The sequence below is a fragment of the Corvus brachyrhynchos genome, unplaced genomic scaffold (assembly GCF_000691975.1).
Source record: "Corvus brachyrhynchos isolate BGI_N302 unplaced genomic scaffold, ASM69197v1 scaffold103, whole genome shotgun sequence".
NCBI lineage: Eukaryota > Metazoa > Chordata > Aves > Passeriformes > Corvidae > Corvus > Corvus brachyrhynchos.
In genome coordinates this window covers 6,647,419-6,670,167 of record NW_008237436.1, presented here as the reverse complement: position 1 = coordinate 6,670,167, position 22,749 = coordinate 6,647,419, and the positions used below count along the sequence as shown (strand labels likewise).

General features: G+C 39.1%; 1 protein-coding gene across 4 annotated transcripts in view; it reads right to left on the bottom strand.

The window, feature by feature from the left end:
• The window catches only part of ATP8A2 (ATPase phospholipid transporting 8A2), a 295,003-nt gene that overhangs the window by 101,985 nt on the left and 170,269 nt on the right, over positions 1-22,749 (bottom strand). For all 4 annotated transcript variants that reach the window (XM_017731391.1, XM_017731389.1, XM_017731390.1 and 1 more), the window contains 5 exons: positions 10,841-10,915; positions 8,042-8,164; positions 6,988-7,066; positions 3,703-3,764; positions 3,302-3,358 (listed from right to left, as the gene is read on the bottom strand). In XM_017731391.1, coding sequence (XP_017586880.1) covers positions 3,302-3,358; positions 3,703-3,764; positions 6,988-7,066; positions 8,042-8,164; positions 10,841-10,915 — 396 coding nt within the window. The remainder of the gene's footprint in view (positions 1-3,301; positions 3,359-3,702; positions 3,765-6,987; positions 7,067-8,041; positions 8,165-10,840; positions 10,916-22,749) is intronic.

The following is a 22,749-nucleotide window of genomic DNA, read 5'->3' as shown; positions in this document are numbered from 1 at the left end:
CAAAGAAGTGTCTGAGTATTGTGTTCTGCTTGCTGTGAGATAGATACAAACTTCTGGAAGAAGGAGAAGATTGCTCCTAATCTGCAACTGCTGAACATCCTCCAGCACAGGCAGTGAAAACAAACAAGCAAGGAGCCTGCAGCACCAGTGCAGACTGGCAGATAGCTGGGATCAACTAGAAGCTGCCTTACAGTAGAAGCATTCATATGAAAAAATGTCAGAGGCAATGGAAAGAACACTCTTCTAGGCACTCTCTGAAAGCTGGAATTTTGTTCAACCCTGAAAGTTGCTGGGCTAATAATAAGGAAGACATGGGATAGGCCCCTTCCTGGAGAGACACAGTGGGCAGGAAGATTTGTTTTCAAACTTTGTTATTTATTCTGTTTCACCCAGGAGATCTGACCAGCAACTCCTTATTTAAAAACAAACAAACAAGAAACAAATGAACAAAAAAAACCCAGCTCCAAACCCCCACATAACAAACAAAAACCTCCAAAATACTACATACATGCTTGATTCAGTTTTAATGTGAAGAAAAGAAGAAACTGAAGGATTTTTTTTTTTAAACACTCAGAGGACAAGAGGGATTTTATCCTTTCAGTCTACTTACTTTTCTGAAGACTAGGAACAATTCACATCAAGATTCTGACTAGAAACCCTGCCCCAGTGAGCAACTGTAGTGCTCAGCTCCCCAAAGATCAAGTACTGCAAGGCTGCTGCAAGAACTCATCTCTAAGAAGAGTCAGCACCATCACTGCTTTCTGAAAAGGATGTGATACCTTCTTTTGAGCCACAGCCTTCCTCTCACACAAGTGGACAGAAGGCTCAGGATAGCTTGGACTTGTGCTTCCCTAGCTCCTGGACTTCATGACTAAAACCAGTAAAAATAAAAGCGAGCAGAGAAACTGATTTCAGACACAGCCTTATTTTGTAGGAAGTGTATTTATGCTAGTGAAATGACACCATTTTTTTTTTGTCTTGCTCAGGTTTTTCTTTCCATTTTGCTGCTAGGACAGGTTTCAAGTTTTGCAGCTCTTCATCCTTTCCAGCTGAGCAGACGTTGCTCATTTTATGTTGTCTTTACCTTCTTCTCATGGTTGTCCCAATCATCTCATTATCTCAGGCTTTTATCTGCCCAAACTGCTTTAAAAGAGCTTCTGTGTTCTGGAAGAGCCCTCCTTGCCCTGCTTGAAAATGTTCCTTACACAGTCACCCCACCAACATCTGGACTGTTGCTTCTCCACTGATGTCTGCATTTACCCCGGAGACTTCATGTGCAAAAGCAGAACTGAGCCCATCAGATGTATTAAATGAATAACAGAAGACAAGAAATCAAGGTTCTTGCATAAAAACTAGACAGAGTGTGTGGCTCTTCCATGTGCCCTGCTTACCTGCAACAGTTCCCACAGTGTGGTAAAGCAGTGATTGGAGAAACTCTGTGTGTTTGGGAAAAAGCGTGCTGCAGTGCTCCACATAGGCCACACGTAACATGAAGCTACTCCACTTAACTTCAGCGGGTAGATTTTATTATGCATCATGTTACCACTTTTATCAAAGCCTTTCTTTCCACACTACCTACTGGATATACCAGGCTCCCAAACACTTTGACTGCATTATTTACTTAAAGCTGTCTGCCGAAACTGTCATGTTCTCCCAAGTGGCAGTGTCCCTCTAACTCTCTAGAACAAATTGCCTGTAACCAATCCACTTGATGATAGAGAAGAGGCTTAACTCAGTGTTGTAAATGTAATACTCTTCAAGTAACCCAAAGATTCTCTGTGTGTTGATTCACTCACAGCTGAAACTACAACCAACACCAGATTCCAAGATGATGAAAATCACTGTTCCAAGCAACGGGACAGGATTTAGAAGCACATATAGAAAAAAGTTGATTCTAAACACAACTGTTGTGTGAATAATAATTATTTCTCTACAAAATGCCAGTGTTATAGAACTCCAATACCTACTAAATATTATGGTATCTTTTAGAAAGAAGTTTAGAAATGAGGGGATCATGATTATCCATCCCCAAGCAGCTGAAAAGATACCCATCACCTGTCCAAGGAAGAGGAGAGAAGAAAAACCATCAAACAATTCACAACAAAACAGATCTAAACAAGCTCACATGCCTTCAATGCAGACTTGGATACATGCTTTTCTGGTGCACAAGGGAATAATTTAAGGATTTTTGCATTTTAAAATGTTGATACACAACACAGAACTAATGCATAAGCAACAATAAAAAACATCCAGATTTTATTTTCAGATGAGAGAAAGGGGCAGAAAATATTAGCATCTCCCTAACAATTAAATGAACTGTACAGATAGCATTTCATCTTTAAAATTCAGAACAGATGTCAGCTCATTGATCTTCACAATTCCCCTGGGAGGAATGAACTAAAACATTTTACAACTAACAGAAGCAATGAGGTTAACAAGATCTAAGCCAAACCCTCCAAAAAAACTGGTAAAATAAGAATATGTGTCCACAAAACATCTTAGCCTTGACGGCAGTTTCTTTGTACATCATGAAAACTGGATTCCCATAAAGTATCTTACTGATGTGGAGAAAAAGGGACTCCATCAAAATTTTAAAAATTAATGTTTCAGAGGGGCTAGGGGAAAGGAGGGGAGAAAGGTGTTGAAGGTTCAACACAGGAGCCCTCCCTCCCTGTCTCTCACACTCTTCAGAGCTCATTGCCCTGCTGGATTCTGTCACCTACCAGTAACAGAGCATCTGCCCATTGCAAGTAAATACCTCAAATCAAGGAACCAACATAACTATTTAACTTACATCCTTATTACACTAAGTTTCAAAAAAAGAAACAAAAGCTCAACCAGTGTGAAGCCATCACTAGTTTTTTTTACCTGGTTCAAAGATGTTCTCAAAGCCCAGTAGTTTATCTGTGGGCAGACACCTTTCATTCCCTATTGCATTAATTTTGAAGGAGCTACGGAGTACAAAGGACCATTCTCTTGATGTATTTTCTTACGCAAGTACAGTAGTATGTTGATTTCATGCAAAATTTTATCATTTTTAAGTAGAGATTTTGACAACACACTTTCAGTGTACTCTTCCCACTTCTGTCAGGCTGCCCGTTTTCATTACAGATATCATGTGATCTACGAGTTCATTCCTCTCACATTCTGTACTTAGGGAGCTTAGCAGTCTATCCTTACATGAAAGATCCAATTAAAACTCTGAAGTACCAAATGATTTTTAATACTTCTTATCTGTATTAATACTCATTAGGGAGGAAGGCGTGCTAAAACAAAATAAAAGATACTGGAAAGTACTTACTCTAGTCCATGCAGTTGTTTCCAAGCCGGCTTTCAGACAAACAGTGACTACAACATACTGCAAGGAAGAAACAAAGGGAAGAAGACATCTTCATTACTAAGACACTCAAACTCCAAGGTGTTCATGGCCCAATCTCCCCTTTACACCTAAAAAGCTACTACCATTCAGGTAGCAACCCAGGAACTTGGCAGGGGATGGGGGAAGGACAGAGCAGAAACTATGGCTGGTGCATGTCTGGAAAAAAAAAATTAAAAAGGAAGAGGGAGAACCACGCACACAGCATCAGATTGATTTTATTTTACTCACACACTTTCTTTAGGTTTACACCATTTTCTCATGGTAAAAAAAAAGGCTGGAAAGAAATTCTACCATTCAAAAATTGCTAGGATACACAAACTTACAGTGTAAACTATATTTCCAACAAATAGATAGTCAACTCCCTGTCCATTTGTGAATACTGCATCTGAAAGAAGAAGATAAGAACAATCACATTTGTTATCAGTTTAACAACAGAATGGGCAAAAGAACAAGGAAATTTTCAGGAGAAAATAACTGGTCCCAACCTTTCCTTTTTGGACATCTAAAAGCACTCCTAGAAGCTGTGAGGTAATAGTAATGCAAGAGTTGTGCTCACCCAGGCCTCAGACACGGTGCTCAGATAGAGCACATATCCATAGTCCTGGTTGCCAGAAGCTGGCTTAGAAAAAGTGGAAGTGCTCACCAGACCCTAACATGTAATTTGCCTGTAAGAGCTGAGGTATGTCAGTGTCACTTTTTCTGTTGCTATATCTGTACGGTACTGCCTATTGCCACCTCTAACAAAACTTATTATTTGTGTGCCTGTGATGAAAAAGCAGTAAAACACCAGCTGATTTGTGGTGAAAGAGAGCTGAATTAAGAAGAGCAGTGAGAGTTTCATCTGTAAAGGACACATATAAACATCGACAGTATCTCACTGGAGATTAGTTCAGTAACTGAGCAGTGTTCAGTCTCCACCCACCCTGTCTCTGTCAAGTGTGCACAAGGGTAAGTACATACATGTTAAGCTATCATTTGAAAGTGCCAACCTTGGCAATACTTCAAAGGTCATTTAGTTTCTCTTAGCCCTTGCTGAACCAAACTGGAACACCACGAAAACACATTCAACCACCACACGAATGCCAGCTGAACTCATGCAAAAGTTTTCAAGCATTACTCAAGCATAGTAAGTACTGCTATTTTCACACATTTTAAGACAACTACTAGGGAACTGCATGAACAGCAGGGACAAAAAGGCTTAAGACAAAACCTTGGACTCATTCCTAAACACATACTGCCTAGCACAGTGACCTTCTACCATGACAGTAACATTTTGTCAGATTCATTTGCAAAACTTGATCTGACATTGTTAAACAAAGGTTGTGTACTCCAGGTTCGGTACATTTTTAAGCCTATAAAGAAGAGTTCCTGACACCCTGATCTCTGTGGTGAAAACCCTGCCCAGCTTACAGGTAAAAACCCCCTATATATTTAGTCAGTGCAGTTAACCCAAGCTAATTGTTTTGTTTTGCTTCTACCGTGGCTGCTCGTGGCTATCTCCAAAGAACTGACCGGCTCTGAATATTTTCCAGAAGTTGCTAGCTCTGTATCCCTGCTTTCTTTTCAATATTAACTACTAAGAAACAGCAGCAAATAGACTAGTGACTAACAGTGCAACTGGAGCTAAAGCCTGAGACAGCTGGGCTAGGAACTGGCATGGTTTCTAGCCACTGGCATCTCCCTCAGCCCAGCTCCTCCCCAGAGGCTTCAGGCATTTACCACATCATTCACAGAGACACACCAAGATTTAACAGTCACCCTACTCTTCCCTCTGGTGTCAATGAAAAAGGTGAAAAGCACTAGGGAATTTAGTCTTCCATGCCCAATGAACCCTGCTGGTGCCAAAAGGCTGAGTCTGTTAAGAAAAAGGCATGCCTAAACACGTATCAGTTTTGATAGAATAAGCTGACATGACATGGCCATGCTCTAGTGTAACATCACAGTGAACATGTAAGTAATTGAATAAATTTTCCTGTAAGTCTCAACTTTTTGAGGTTATGTTTCAATGCAGTAAGTTAATGCCTTTATTTTTCAGTGACTTCCATTACCTTTCATACTGGGAGGCTACATGGTCCTGAAAGGAATGATGCTTGTGCTAATGAGAACAGCAGGATGCTCAGTGAACATTCATTTCTGAAGCTATACAAGTGCCCATACATGACTACATGTACTTCACATTCTAAGGAGCTTGAGAGGTTAAGAACCATCCCAGTGTGAATGGCCCATTTTTGTCTCTGGCACTGAAATCCTTCTTGCACTTGGAAATGCAAAGAAATTTGAAAATTCAATATTCGTTCCTCTCTGGAAAACAAACTAAGCAAAATATTCAAAGGAACTCAGGAAGGTACCCTTTGAGCTGGTATTTCAGTCTTATAATTCTAATTGTTGAAATGAAAAGCACATTATCCTCTTAGGAACTAGAAAAACATCTATGGAAGACTATGTAATTTTAACTATAAACACTACAGATGTCAACCTAAAATTTCTGAAGTTGAATTTTAAAAAGAGCTATTCAAGATTAACATTTGTCATAAAAAACAGTGTAACAGAACAACAAAACTCCTCAAATCAAAACAAAAACCAACCAACCATAAAAGCCCCTCTCCCATGAAACTGAACCTTGTTTTAGCCCACGTACGGAGGAAAGGGAAGTCCCTTTCTTGTACGGTCCATCAGCCAGCGTGTGAAGTTCCCACTGAGGATATGATACTGACATTTTAATCAGCCAAGTAGAGAAACATGAATCTAACCCCCACAAGTATCTTTACCATCATGTCTCTGACATGAGCATTCATCTTCCCTCCCTTTCCATTTCTTTCACCTCCTCCCCAGTTAATCCATTCTGGAGCTGAGGTTTTCTTAAAATCAGCATTCTCCAGGAAAGAGTTTCACTTGTGAAAAATTTATGATTTTAGATAAATATTCTCTTCTCCACCACCCCTAAATTCCTCACTTGACCTAACCCTATTTCTTACTACCATCAAAGAACAGACTTTCCATGGTTTTTCTCACCCACACAACTATATTGGAAAGATAGGCAGGAACCATATGGGATTTACTGGTCCCTGAAATACCATGCAGTTTGTTACCCTAAAAAGCAAGACTTAATAACCCTAATATGTACACCAAAGAGTCTAATTTCCCCGACATCTCTGACTCTTGATCCAGTTTACTTCCATTCCAGCCAATTCTTTTGTACAGTACTGTGTTATGGAATGGGAGAGTTCCAACAAGATATAAAGCAAACAGTTGTAAGGCAGCTGCTGTAAGAACATTATTCAATAAAATGCTGAGATCTCAACACACTACAAAAAAAAAAAAAAAGAAAAAAGGCATTTTGTGAAACATCATTCAGTATTTGGGTAAGACTTAGCAAAGCAGTAGTTTCATTTTTCACCTATTAAAGTCACTGTATGAACAATAATTATGTTAAATTAGAATAATTTCTGAAAGCCACTAGACAACTCTCCAAGTTCAGCAGCTAAAGACCATTGAACTGTCTGGCAGCATTATTTCTTGGGGCTTGTCATGACCCCCCGTTCTGCAAACACACTGGTTCTGTAAGACTGAACATCAGTTACTGACGTAAGAAATACTGAAGCCCTTACCATGCTCCAGCACTTTCAGTGGAAACCAGAAAAGAATGATGGAATGGATAAGGGCATTGATGCAGTGACCCCAGAAAACCTGAGGGAAAACAAACCAAGCCATCAGTAAAGTCCAAAACTCTTGACCTCTCTCTAACTCCTAACAAACACTTCATTGTGTAGTTTAGAGTCAGAAAATGTTTGTCCTGAAGTGAAATACCTAAACTTCTGCAGGATCTATTTCCTCCTACAATTTCTGCTCTTTCACAAGAAAACACTGGTCCAGTTCGATCATTTTATTCTACCAACTTAAAACATAATAGGCAAGCATGCTTCAGCTTAAGACCTTTATTGAAATAAGGCAGACAGACGGAGTCAATTTTGTTTAATTACCTCAAAGAATCATTTTAAAAGAGCGATTCAGTATTATGAAATGTTCTGTTTTCTTTTAATGGACAAATATTTTGTGCTCCACAGTTTTTAACTTGCAGATAATGCCATTTTGCACAAACTAGAGCTTTATGTACTCCACAGTTTCCTCTCCAAACAAAGCAATCATACAGCTTCCTTGATTCAGGAGTACATTTAGATGTGCTTGTTATGGAAAAGACAGAATACCAAATGCTGGCATTTTCCAGCATCTAAATAGCAAAATGTACTAAATGTGTTCTTCAAAACTCACAAGAGCTATACTAACTATGAAAAAGCACCCTAGCAGAGAGTGTTATGACAACACATATGTTAAATTAAATCCAGGAGATGTCATTGTGACTTATCAGTAGCTGTGAATTGAAAAATCATAATTGGATATGAATCTAAACTTGAATCAAAGTTTATGGATATTTCAGGACCAGTTTCAGGTGAAGTCACAGCAGAAAATCCTTATTTATAAACAAGGATGTTTTTCATTTAAATAAAAAATAATCCCTTGGAAAGAACTGGGAGGCTGAACAATCACTCTCAGTGGCTAGCATAAAGCAGAAGTAACAGTGTGAAATAAGCTATTTTCTGACAAGAAAAATCTGGAATATAAGAATGCTTATGTTTGTTCCTAAAGTAACAAGGTTTCCCTTACCCTTGTGTTGAAACCATCTGCATTTTGAGTGATTTTGTATAGCTGAGGAAATCTAAGCATGCTATCTTGAGTACATGATCGTTCAAAAATTCCCAGAGTAAAGGGTGGCAGCGCTGTGAAAATCTGCAAGGAAAGCAAATACTAATTGAAAGCAGCTCTTAGTTTTAAGTGTATCTCATATAATGTTTCCTTATCTAGACAACAGCAAAATTCCCACAGACTTTAGTGAAGACTTACTACTACCTACCATGTTATTTGACATCATTTTCAACGGTCCAAACATTAATTTCACCAATTTGTAACTGTCAAATATTGACTTATGAACAAAAGAAAAATGACAGAAAATTCATATTATTAACCAGTAAGCTTAAACCTGAGAAGTTAAGCACCATTAGTTTCTGATGTACCAGCTAATCCAGTGAGGGTCAAACACATCAGACTAAAAAAGGAAAGACAACACGTATTTTTACAAAACACCCTTGTGGGAATAGGTTCCAATATAGCTGCAGTTGTAGCCATAATTAGATATGCAACATGCTTAACCAGTGCTAAGTTTACAGACAGAGTAAATGTGGAAATCACATTAAAAAAAAAAATCTACCAAGCAACAAAGGCCTTTCTTTGTTATTGTACTTTGGGGATTCCCCTGGCAGGCATGAACTGATAGGAACAAATTAACTGCAGTGTGTGTCTGTGCTACGGGCAGACGCTTGGATGACCAAGCCTCGGAAGCTTTCCAAGACAGGCAGCAGGACACTCTGCCAGAAGCAGAGTAAATTAGCCTCCACTGAGTTTAACATTGCTGCTCTTAAAGTATTTCCAGGATCCGAGGTGGCTCATTTAAAGCCATCTTGGTATCCAAGTTTCTTGTAGTCCACAGTGCAGGCACAGACTGAAAGTAACACCAGGGTGCAAGTCTGAACACTAAACTTCATTCACTTCCTTTTACATTAACAGTTTATATCAGAAACATCACTTTTAATCCTATACATACGTATATTTTTAACAGTTTGAGAAGGGTTCTTGAAGTTAAGAGGCAGCTTGGAGTTATGAACTGTTTCTAGGGCGTGTGCACATTTGGAGAGGGTGGGCTTTGATTCCCACCAGCAGCAAGCTGGCAGCTGGGGAGCAGACAAAGAACAATGTGGAAGAGCAGAGACAAGTGAGAATCAGTAATTACAACCCTCGGTCCAGTGGGAATTGTGTGTCTTTGGTCATGAAGTGATAAAGCAGATGGCTAAAACGGCAACAGGCTGAGGGTAGAGAACTGAAACTGAGAGCACTGGTCCAATATATTCCAAAGAAGACCATGTTCTCATACAGCTTTAATGTATTTCCCCAGGTTTCTTGTGTTTATTGGGGCATTTACATTTTCACTTGAAGTAAATCTTCTAGTGGATTTGATTACAAAGGCCAACCTCCAGTGTGAACCAGTGCAAAATCAGGAATTACAACGCTACTATGATTTCACACATTTTATACTTTAATGAGACTACTAATGAAATAAAGTGTTAATCTGCACAGAAGAGAATGACTTAACTAAAAGCACTTCAAAATCTAAACGCTTCAAATTGTGGAAGTCCTTAATATCCTACTAGCACTTGATTCTCCATGAGTCCACACAATCAGTTCTAATTTTAGAAAATACCGACCTTAAAAAACAAGGTTTATTTTCTGATTACAGAAGATGAGTTTTATCCAGAAGCTTTAGGTAGGGTAGATAGATTAATCAAATGAGGTTTAAAGATAATAGATGCAAATATCTAAACATGAATGACAGAGACTGCATAACAGTCAGGAAATTAGGGTGAAGAGAATCAAGGCAATGATAAATCCTTGAATAAGTATCTTCAACTAGGAGTACGAAATCTTATGGAATATGGGGGCTAGTGCCATCATTTTTAAAATTAATGTGACAGAAGTTAAGTGTTTCCATTAATACTACTCAGTGATAATTTGCTGGCTTTTTCTGTATTAGCATATATTTGGAATGAGCTTTTTTAAAGAAAAAAATTAAATTCCCTCCTTGCAAAGAGATTCTTCAACACTAATGGTGTCCTAACAGCTTATAAATCCAGGCACCAGGCCACTCGTCAGTAACATTACAAAGGTACCACTGTCGAAAGCACCAACACAGGTCTATGGTATGCTACAGAACTTGGTTCCAGAGATCCTTCAGACTTTAATCTATGTGATTGATTTAAAAATATTACTGATTAAAGTAATAAAGTCGTATGACACAGTGTGGCACCCTGCAGGCCCTGTCAAAAATCAGAAACCACTCCCAGACTGACATATCCTGCTCTCATTTCAAGTGCAAAATGCTGGTGACACAGTGATGCAACTTCTCTTTCTGTACCTAATGGAGCACAAGTCAACCCAAAGCAACTGCAGAACACTTCTCTCAGCATCTAACTCTACAGGGACTGAGAGAAAAAAAATTATTCAAAACTCAAAGATTAGGAGTATTTTGAGCATGAGCTGTCAGCAAAATATTCAGTGCAAAATACTGAAAATTCTTTCAATGAGGAAATTAAATTCTACCTAAAATCTGCAGAGTTTTATGCAGGTTATATTAGGCTAAACATCTGTTTTCAAGGTGTTCTCCCAAATTTCTTTTTGCAATAAGTGTTATTTTAAATGATTTTTTTTTCTACCTAAGAGTGGATTCAAAACGGCTTTTACAAACAAACTCACCTTTCTCGACACACATCTAGGACAGTTACCTGTGAAAAATGGAACACAACAAAATAATACAGTAGTCCCAAGCACTATCAAGTCAAAACATGTAGCACTTACCACATTATACAGACCAATGCACCATCGTTCAAATAAGATCTGCCCAGAAAATCCATTAACGAAAGCAAACCAAAGCTGAAAAAGACACAAGTTACAAAAAGCTTTCAATTACTTCTGCAGTACATGCCTCCATTTACAGCAGAGGAGAAGGATGTGGAGTACAGACCACCATCTGGTGACAGATGCTTGTCATGCTCTAAAAATAATTATCAGCAGTGCCAGGCAATTATTTTCACGTACTAAATTTTAAATACTGGCAGAGTACTCCTTGTTTAAAATAAAATACTCAGGCTATGGAGCAACTTGCTGTATTTACATCATAACTCTAAAAAAATAGATGGCATCAAACTATTACAAAATCCTTATCACTGGCAAATTAACATGCTTGAGTCCAGAAGCCAGCCTCATTTCCATCATGGCTGGTAGACCAGAATTTTCAAGATAACTGCATTTTGATGGATGCTCTGCTTAACTTGTGTGGCATTTTTACAGTCCCAGAATTACAGTGATATTTCCTTGTCAGTTACAGGATCATGATTATATTACAATTTTATTGTCTAAATGATGCAAACATTATTATTTAATAAACTACCTATTTTACAATTAAAATTGGAAGAGGTTGCAAAAACAGGCTGCAGAGTCTTTATCCTTTAACAAGTTTACAAATGCAACTGGGCAAGCCCTGAGCAACCTGGTTTGCATTTAATATTCACCCTACTTTAAACAGAAGGTTGGACTAGATGGACTTCAAGTTGCCTTCCAACTGAGGGAATTCTGAAATGACACGATCCCAGGAAACAGCTTTAAGCTTCAGTGCATAGGTAAACTTTTCAGCATTTCCTTGGATGCAGCTTCTTTGAGCCTATTAATCTTGCTTAAGCACCTTTTTGAAGCACGAACTGCTGTACTGGGTTGGAACAAAGTTTCTTAGTGGGCATTGAAAGAAGCTTAGGAAACAATATAACAAAGAAGGGAAGGAATTATCATTTTCCAAGTAAATTGGAAACTGGAAGAACAATAGCAGTTTAAGGGCATGCTGAAACAGTTTGCATGTGAAATCATTACACTTATTCGATAACAAAAGATTTCTGTGAATTTCTGGCTATAGTTGCTTTTAAAATCCACAGTAGACCATGTTACTTTGTTCAAAATTAATTCAATATTGCATGTGAGAACACTCCCTCTAACCACCCTCCTTCAACATACTTTGTGTTGCATTTACTTTACAAGTCCATGTTGCACTGGATGCACTAGGTATTTCAGAGCAGTCAAGTGATAATCATGTCCATTCCCTTCCCACTCCCTGAGAGCCTCTGGCAGTTAATGCCAGGTATCTTTTCTGACACCATTCTGTCACTCATTTGGCAGCACTCTCCTACCAGCATCATTTATTCTCTGGCTCACTTGTGCAGTATTAGTGGCCTAGCAGAACACCTCAGAAAACAAGCAGTTAGCTGTACATCATCTGATCTCTGCTCTGCTCCCACCCAAAACGGATATAGAATAATCAGGAAAAAAAAGCCAAACGAGAAGAAAATGAGACTGCATCAAGACCTATCACTGTTTTCATAGATGCAGTATCTAAACAGACCAGGACTCTAACATGGGACAGAGGCAACTTCATGGAAGATTAAAGTATTTACAAGATTGGAAAGAATAACAAATGGCAGTTCAATTAGGCACTGCTGCAAGACATGAAATTCACATGCTACACATGTGAATTTCACATGCTACACAAAAGGAAAAAGTGAAACCTTTTCACACAATGCACAGCTGGTCTATGGTAATGTCTGACAGATGATGCTGTGGATGCAAAAGGCAATTTGAAAAAAATCACAGAAGGAAAGCTGGAGACCAGATGAGTCTGCCTGAGAACTACCACTGTTCACAAACCAGAGACCAAGTTAGCTGAATTCTTATTTCTCTACAGCTGTTCTTACAGCTATTATATCACCATTCTTGTTTAAAATTAATCATCATTAATCATCAGTTCTAATGCACTCTCAGTGTTCAAGTAAGAAACAATGACACTGATTGCAACTCATCTGTTTATAGCTATGCTTTGCACAGTAGGTCATCTTTTTAAAATTACTTCCTGTAATTTTTCAAACCTTCAGCTGCTCTTTCAAGTAGGGAGTTTCTATTTATTTATCACTATATTATTCTGAAGTTTGCACTTTTTAATACCGGCTGCCTTCATGCAGCTTCTAGATTACAAGTGTCCTTGTAAGCTTTCTGAAGGGCCAACAGCTTCATTCCTTTAGCACTTAGCTGAAATGCACCAGCCTAGTATAAACTGCAAAGTATTTTAGGTTTCCTTAAAAAAGCGCCTCTTTCTTTCCCATTGCCAAACACTCATTCAATTAAAAAAGCCTTTAAGCATTCACCTCACCAGCTCTGTCCAGAAAAAGGACAGAAGACACACTCTACATCCCAACTTTTTATCATCAGTCCTATTGTATTGATACCATGAAGGAATACTCATAAAATCTTGCTCTGAGGACATAATTAAAGGCCGAAAGCAGTGCACTGGCCAGTTACACTCTCACCCTTGAAGTATTCCAGCCAGTTCTACACATCAGCACTGCAAAAGATACACATGAAACATTTTTGGTACAAAGCCTAAGGTCCCAAAAAGAAACCACAATTTATTTGGGGTGTTCAAGTTAGGAACTCAAGAGCTTCTTCTAAGAAGAATCAGAGCTTTGAAAAAGCATACTCCTAGATATTTAGCAATAATGATATAGGCATTTATCATCTCCAGGCTTGTTGCAATTAATTGCAACGATGAATGAGGGCAGCAGTTCTAGAAACCATAAATAGCTCACAAATCAGAAGACTGTCTGGCTTAGTTGGCAACCTGACTGTGCTCTGCTCAGTTTTCTAGATCCCACTGGGCAAAGCAAACTTCAAAGGCTTGGTAGCAAATGATGAGGCCTTTTATAACATTGGCTCATGCTACTTAGGGAACAACTGCTTTCTGAAATCATAGCTTCCCACAACTAGTCCTCCAGCAACAGACATAGCTGATTTTCCATTAAAAGGGTAAAACAAAGCAGCCACACTTTCAGGCAAATCTAACATCTTGGATTCTTAGATTCACATTTCCCAACAAAAATATTAGTAATAATGATGACAGAATCACATAAAACTTGGGTTGAGCAGAACTATTAGGATGCCTTACAGAGCAGCAGACAGACTGTCAGAGTACAAGTGAAAAACACTCACTCAACAGACCAATTCCTTCTACTCAAGATGTACTGCCCTGCCACAACTGCATGGTGCAGAATTCACTAAAGACCCTGCTAATGCCACATTGAGATGAATCAGTCAATAGGAGAATACTGAGATGGCTGTGTCTGACTGGGGTAAATAGCTGTCACTGTCTTGAGTCTTCCGCAGCATCTTTCAACATTGAAAGAAATTTCTTCTATAGGAAAGTTTTCTCCCTATTTCAAAGGCTGATACAATTTGGATGGGCAAGAACTGACATTTACAAAGCTCAGTGTCTGGCCATTCCAAAAGTCCAATTTCAACTATTTTCCTTTCAGCAGTATCCACGCAGGTGAAAATTAGAAGTGAGAACATTTCCAACACTTACACAAGTCTTCATGCACCACAGGCTCCGAACAGAGGGCAAAAGCTGTCGCTTTTACAACACACTGAAAAGTAATGGCTATGCTTGTTTTTTCCAGAGATTCGCACTACCAAATGCCAACTGACAGAAGGACTGTGGGATACTGTCTCATACTTCCTCAATATCTTCACATCAAGAGTATATCAGACACTCTGCATAAAATACACATTTATTTTTATATTAACACAAGCCATAAGCTGCCATGCATGGTTTAAGGACCAGCTGTTTGTAGAGAGAGCATGGTATACCTCAGGGTCAGCAAAGAAAAAAAAAACCCAAACCCTCCACCTCAATGTTCATGTTAACAAAATGTACTAAATATATTTGAAGTTGCAACAAGCCATGCTTGACTCAGACTCAGCAAGCTGGTAGGAAAACTTGCCAAGTCTGCCTGGCTTGCCAAGCTCCAGGGGTTTGCAGGGCTCAGCTCCAGTATTGCTATGAACAAATGGACCCAAAGTTATTAAACCTCTTTTCTGGCTGGAAAAAAGAAATCTTTTCACTTTAACTATTACCTAGCTGCCAAAAAGCTGGAAAAGCTTATTTGTAACTCAGCTAAAAAAACATGTATTTTTCTCCCAAGAAACAAGAGGTCCAATTTAAACGTAAAGAGATTCAGACCTAAGGCTGAAATCTGGGCCAATACATTGCTGTGCTTTATTATAGCAGATATTGCAAAGATGTCAAACCAGTAGGTACTGTGCAAAAAGAAACTGGAACGTTGCAAACTGAAAACTAGCCCATGTTTCCTGCCTTGAAGTGTGGTTGCATTCTTTAAATAAGAAACCCCACTGCTGAAGCACTCGATGCCAGCTGTGATGTGGGCACTTTGCCACTAGAGAAAGGGGAGAGGGGAATAAATCAGAGGTCAGCAAAAGCCAACAGATGGTAATACTTGGTTAATATTGACTTCAGCTGCAGGCAAACTGAGGATCTCAAGGTAGAACAGTCCCACACTGCTGTTTTGAGCTACACAGCACATCCACCTGCTCTAGAGTGTATTTTGAGAAAAGATCAAGTGTTATTTTCAAAAAATATTCCCACTCGAGCAAGTTGGAAGGCAATTTTAATTGCATTATTGCTTCATGCATAATTACTGCAAAATTAATGCCCGAAATAGTAGGAACTAATTTATTTAAGTGCTCTAAGGCACTGGGATAGCAAATCATCTATTCTAAATGTGTATATTTATGAAGGCTTGATAATAGACAGCTTAACGAGTACTAGAAATGTTTTCCCAATTCTGCTAAAGGGCACAGAAAGCTAATGTAGTCAGGGTATCAACAATTGCCACAGGCACCAATTATAGCCAGACTGGATGCCTTTACTATTCAGAAATTAGTTAAATTCTCAAAATACCATCTCTCAGCATGCACACATTTTGCATGTTCTTACCAAATAGGCTCATTTACAGTTTGCCCAATAAAGCAGGTTTGTGTGTCTACTGTGCAGTTCATTAATAATGTATCCTGATTTAAAATCTCTCATTACAGATGTCTCTCTCAACACCAGCCTCTTATTCCTGCCCAAATGCTCACAGCCTTAAAATAATCCCTTCATTAGAGAATGTACAGCACCAATTTTATAATATAGGCAAAGTGTGTTAGGAATAAGATTTGACAGGGTAGGCATGGCTGTCTGAGACTCACTTCATTTTCTGAGGAATATTTCCCCTGCTCGTTTTATTCCTCCCAGTGTTTATTAATTCTTTGCTGAAAACAGATCGATATTTTACAACTGAAAAGCATTTGCTCTAGGCCTGTGCACTCCAAACAAGTGCCTGTTCAAGGTTAAAAATCATCTCCAGTCTTCTCTGCCAGTGTTAACAATTATTTTCAAAGTTTCACGCTGCTTTTGTCTCATTAAAAAAACCCTGTGCATTGACTGCAATGCTTTGTCATATAGATACTAGGGCAGCCACTAAAATAGAAATTTCCTGGCTTTAAACACTGACTTATTAAATAAGCCTGAACAGCTGTTATTTCTCCTATTCTATTTCTTCTTTTCCTGACTTCATATAGTTGATATTCCAGCATACTAAACAGCAGAGATTTTATCAGCTTCATCTTTCTTTGTTTACAGAAGAGGTATTGCAGAAAATTTTACTCCTTCCTTATAAAAATTGTTTTTGTGCTCCTCTTCTCTAACTGATCAGATGCCAACATCCTTCCCCCAAAACACAGGTAACATTTAACAGGAGAGGCAGGCACAGAGCAGAATAGAAGGGGGAGAGGGCAAGAGGAGCCTCACACCACACTTAGACTCACAATTCTTAACATTTCAGTCCGCAGAATAATTCTGAGGACTTGAAAATTAAGTAAGAATTAGCAAAGATCTGGGGGTTTTCCTCAGTGGTTCCCATTAGAGAACAATCATGCTGCTTGTCCCAGGAGTTTTGAGCATTGTGGAAAATACCGCACCTGCAGATGACAATGCAGCATACATCAAAGGACCTTGCCGCTAAGACATAAGAAGACTGCCTCTTCCAGCAACATTTGGTGCCAAATACACTGATAAATATGTTTAAAAACATGACAAACCACAGCAGGTCATGTCAATGCCTTTTGTTGGGTAGTGGTTTACTTTTTTTTTTGTTCCTGGAGTTACACGAACACCAAAATCAGTGTGCTAAATTATCCTATTAATGTGTACGTCACTGGTAAAATGAGATACAGCCCATTAGAGCACATTTAACAGAGCTGTAATGTGACTTTTTTTCTAATCTTATGAAATCAAGTAGAGAAAAGGCAGGCTATTTCTGCATCTCTTTTGGTGCAAAGTATTCCAGGGACTTAATATTTGTCTAGCACACTAATGGCTGCAGAAGCAAGCCTATGATAATGCGATTAAAAATGGCCTGCCTTGCCAGAGGGCAGATGTACTTGCCAAAAGATGTGGTTAAACTTAGCAATTCTTCAGAACATTTCCCTTTTACCAATATAGACAGCTCTATTCCAAATTTATTTTTCATCCTTCCTTAAGTTTTCTGAAGAAAGCTGAACACTGCTACACTAGGATTTTCATATGTATATATGGGACACCCTTGAAGTCACAGGACTCACAGAGTGACTCATCAAAAATCAAATCAAAACCCAACATGACTCAGTCAAGCCCTACCAGGATGCAGAGTTTCAGCATACCTGCATGGCCAAAGGGGTCTAAACCCACAGCTAGAGCAAGGCTACCAGCACTGATGATGCTGGGAAATTGCCCATCGTTATCCTACAAAGCAGCCAGAGTGGCTGGCAGCCAGGCTGAGAGGAAACAAGGCAGGAGCCTTGTTGTCCACAGCCTCCTCCCATCCCCAGCTTGAGGAGTGAGGAGGGCTCAGCTGCTTGGTTGGCAAGCTGGGAACATCACGCCAGGCCACGCTGTCTGCTGCTGCCGAGCAATGGAAACTCGTGCCGTGGACTCCCAGTGCCATCAGCCTTCCTTTACAAAGCAAACAACTGTAAAGAAGGGTTTCCACTGACATAGACATCGTCCTTATGCACACAGCAGCAGTGGCTGCAGGTTGGAGTCAATTCAGTCATGTTAACATGTCTTTGGGGGGGCTGTTTGGTAGTTTTTTTGCCTCTTGGATTTACTTCAAGTTCTTTAATTGCCCTTGAGTACCAGCACATCACTGTGGAATTGAGAAGTACAATATGACTACTAATAGCTTAGGGTATCTCCTCAGCACATAATCATGACAGACTGGTATTGATACAAGTTTCACAAATGTGTAATTGACCCATATCACACACACAAGGTAAGGACATGCTCCTATATGGTTTTAAACGATCTGCTGGCTTTTCTGAAGCTATGTGGTATCTTTAACCACCAATAATGTAATAGAAGTGCTTTGGATTTTTTTATTCTTAATTTGTTCTCTAGTACTGAAATAAATGAAAAAAAGACAGAAATTTAACTATTTACACTGACAGGTGAGAAAATGTCAACAATTTCAGGTAAATGATCCACCTGAAATTCTGCTTAGCACTTGGAGTCCACTAAGAAAATACATGTCCTATAGCAAGAAAAGCAGTATTTGAAATAGAAGATTAGGGAATTGTAGAAGAAAAGATGGTACTACTATAATCCAAGTAAGGGCAATGGAAAGAAAGCACAGAAGCAGCTACAAAAACCATCAACCAGTCTGGTACCGAACGTAGAAGCAGAAGGAAAGCCAACAAAACACACAGCACTCCGTGAGTGAAGCTGGATAATGCCATGAGTCAAAAGTGAGGCTAAACACACCAAGGCTCTTCACACCTGGGATGTACACTAGGGCTCACTGCACCTGAATAAAACACATCACCACAGAATGTAGCAGCAAAATACTTCCACACCTCTCATACCAAAACAAAAACAGACGGAGACCAGGAGCTATAACACAAATCTGGCCCTAGAAATAAGCACAGAAAATGCAACACATCCCACTGCTACCAAACACTCTGTGTATTTGGGGAGAGTGGAAATGTAGTAAAGATTTTTTTGAATGTAGAAGCATTAACCCTTTAGGTGTAGAAGGTATCAGGAAGGAGCAGGATAGAAACTGAATTACACAAAGAAATGTATAGAATGGTACAATTCATTTAGAAAATGGTACCCCTTTTGCTCTGAGTTTCCTTCATCTTATAGCATTGTGTAGCTGGCAGTTTCAATTTAAGCTATATGTAGAGTAAAGTAGAGTTACCAATCCACGTCCAAATGCATGCATTTACACCTGCATATGACACAATGAGCAATGGGATGAAAATTAATAAAGAAATTAATATTCCTTTAATGTACTTAAAATATAGTTGTGCATTCTTATTTCCTGGATATGAACCTATGCAATGTGTTACAGTAATCAAAATTATTTGAAAATTTCCAAGGACAAGATGCAATCCCAGTACTGACTGAATAAAACAGAGAGTGACCAAGACCATGACTGTTACTATTCAGCTCCTATTTTATAGGACATTTCATTTCAATTCTTTCCCTTCTTACTTTTATTTGCAGAAGTCCCTTATGTTACAGTTATAAATGCAGGTTCACAGACTTTGCTTTTCTTGTCACCACATAAAGGAATCCTTTTGCAGAGCTGCTGAATTAAGTGTAATAGGAGCAGTTCTGTAGCAAGGTCATTTCAGGTCTGGAACCGCAGTCCCCTTAGGATTCCCTGTTATGGCTACGTGAAGGGCCAGGTTTCCCTTGCAAGTCTGTTTTTCCCCACTTCCTTCCTATGAAGTAAAATTCAGTCTCTGTAAGACCTTGAATTAAGCTACTTTTATCAAGGAAGTTTATATGAAGTTTCCTGACAGCTTGGAACCCAAGGAAAATAGCAAAATTAGCAAAAGAAAAGCCTGACCACAACAGAAACTGCAGCTCATCTTCTGTCATACTGACAAGAGCAAACCTTTACAGGGGTAATCCCAGGACCAGCCCCATGTTTCTCATTACCCACAACTCTATTAGCATTTCAGCACAGAGACATTCTTCTAGCCCAAAACTACCAGGACACACGATGCAATCTCAAAAGTTTCTCAGTACTTTTATTGCACTTGCTCCATTTTTATTAATACAACCATTTTCTTGGTCAGTGGGACAATCTAATAATAGACAGGACCTAGCGTTTTCTTTTTGACACAGCTGCTTTTAAACATGCTACCCCTTCCCTTAAGCTTCAAAATTAGTACAACAAAAGATCCCCTGCTCTCCTTGCCTCTCTTCTCATGTAGAAAATACATACAATATTGGTAACTTAAGGCTACATTTATTGCTTTATGTGCTGGCAAAAGCTCAAAGAAGTAAGTACTAAACATCTTTTGCCAAAATACGCAGCGCATTGTAAACATGTGCAATCACTTCACTGGTAAATTACCTATTGATGTACTTCTCACTACAGAAATAATGTTTGAACTTCTTTAAGAAGGCAACAAGCTGGCTTTCCCTGCAATACGTACAAAGACATTCTTGGTGTGTCTTTAAATCATTTGCTGTATCTTCTGAGAGAGCTGTGCACAAAGAAAATCAAAGTAGCTAGGAAAAATACCTTAGTGGAGAAAAACCTATAAGCTCACACACAGGAGCAAAGCATGCACGTGATTCCCAAATTCAGTCTAAGATTTCATTACGTGGCTTTAGGAAGGTATTGCACACTCACTCACGACATCAAGCATGCAGAAAAGACTGCTTCTTTTTATGAATGTCTCTCCTACAAAGGCTGGGTAATAAAGGAGAGACTATGGCAGACTGATGACATTTGCTACAAACCAGTTCTTAGTTTCACAGCATTTTGCGAATTAATTTATAACGAGAGAGAGAGAGTTAACTTGCACCATCACCTTCTTGCTGGGTGAACTCTTCAAGACAAATGACCACCAAATTGCCTCCAAATATGGGTCAGAGATGTATCTCTGGTTTCTCTATCTTTTTAACAAGTTCCTCAAAACCACAGTAAAATTACACACAATGAAAATCTGAGATGACACTCACAAGAATAAAGTCTATAAATGAGGTATGAGGTTTGAGCTTTGGCAATGCTCTAAGGAGCAACTCTGAGAATGAAGATGCATTTTCCATCTTTTACACAAACAGAACAAAAATTATGAAGAAAAACCAGTTACAAGTTTACTTACAAATTAGCAAATACGTAAAAATCATGAAAGATTATTTATTCAAGACCCCAAAGCTATTTTGGACACCAAATGAATTTATAACCCAAGTAGAATTTCCACAAACATACCTAGGTTAAAGAAAACAAGTGCTGCTAGCTCTAATACAGCAGAAAATGGGAGGCAGGGATGTGTACAGAAAGCACCCATGCCATGATTCCCTTGATCTGGCTGCAGTACACATCCCTACTGCTCCAACAGCAGCTGTACTTCTGAACTAGGTTCAGGTGCATAAAAGCACCTGAAGAGTACAAGAAGGGATAAATAGATGTGTTCAATTTCCAAGCCAGATGAGTTAAATGCAGGGGAGATGTATATTTATTACCGCTTAAAGAATTCTCGGGACAGTGAACTCTTCAGAACACAGCAGAGGCTCCGAAAGACATTCTTCTGTATGGAAACCATGTATTATGCTAAAACTTGTCCAACTAAATCATAATTATGGTTCCCCCCTTCTTGCCTTCTCCCCTTGTTCTAGGTAGGAATGGAATACATCTTCAGAAAAGTAGGTCTCGCAGGTGCAGAATGTAGCCATTGAACACCTGAGTGGAGACCTTTAAAAAAACCCCAAAAGAACCCCAACAACAAAAACACCTTCACAACACTTTATTTAAATGGAAGGAACCAGAAAATAGGACTAATCAGCTGTATGGAGAAACTTCTGTTCATGCCATCTTTCCTCCTTGGAGTATGTATGAGTGTTCCTAAGATCTTGGTTACTGAGGAAAGGGTTCAGCTCCCTGAAGGAGCATCTCAGTTCCACCAAGAACTGCAAATGCTAACTTGGCATAAGAGCATCAAGACAGTCATATCCATTCAAACAAATGACCCACCCCAGCCAGGCGCCTATTTTTAGCAGTGCATTCATGCATTTCAAGCCCTAGGGAAGAATATGAACCACAGAGTTTCCAGGTACTCACCAAGTATCTACAAATATCCAGCTCTGTGGATTTTCCAAGTCTCCTGTGCCTTGCCTATGCAGTAACCTGCACAGTTCTATTCCTTTGTGGCTTTCTTTTTTCCTCTTAAGCACCTGTAAATGTCCTGCAACAATTATCTTGTTTTAAATATGATTTAACCTGCAGGTTTATCCATGAGAATGAACATGAGTTGGTGTTACGTGTGCCATACTGTGAACTTGCCGTATTAAATGAATGCTCTTTATTTGCTGTCCAGGTGCTTTGCTCTTCATTTTTATAATCATGGGATACTCAGAGTCCCTGGTGCTCAAAAGGAGTCATATAAGCTGATTTCTTCAGAGAAGCACCCTGTTATATGAAAAATTACCCAAAAGTAGACCTGGCAATTCCTCACTTCTGGTTGCATCCTCCCTTCCATCTCTGGTTGCATCTCTAACAGTGGACAGAAGGGCAAAGCTTGTATAAGCTTCCATAGAATCTAAGTACACATGGTCTGTGGCCTGTGGTCTGTTTCTTGGTAGATACTTGAAGTAGAGCTTGAAGTCTGGAAACATGGAAAACAATTGCACTGTACTTCGGGGGGCAGGATGGTGATTTCAGCTGGAAGGTGAAATAACTTCTGTTCTGTTTCAGAAGCATAAAAAATATTTTGACCTTAAAGAGGGCATGTTGATTGTGAGGTAATTCAGATGATTAAACCCAAGCTGCTGT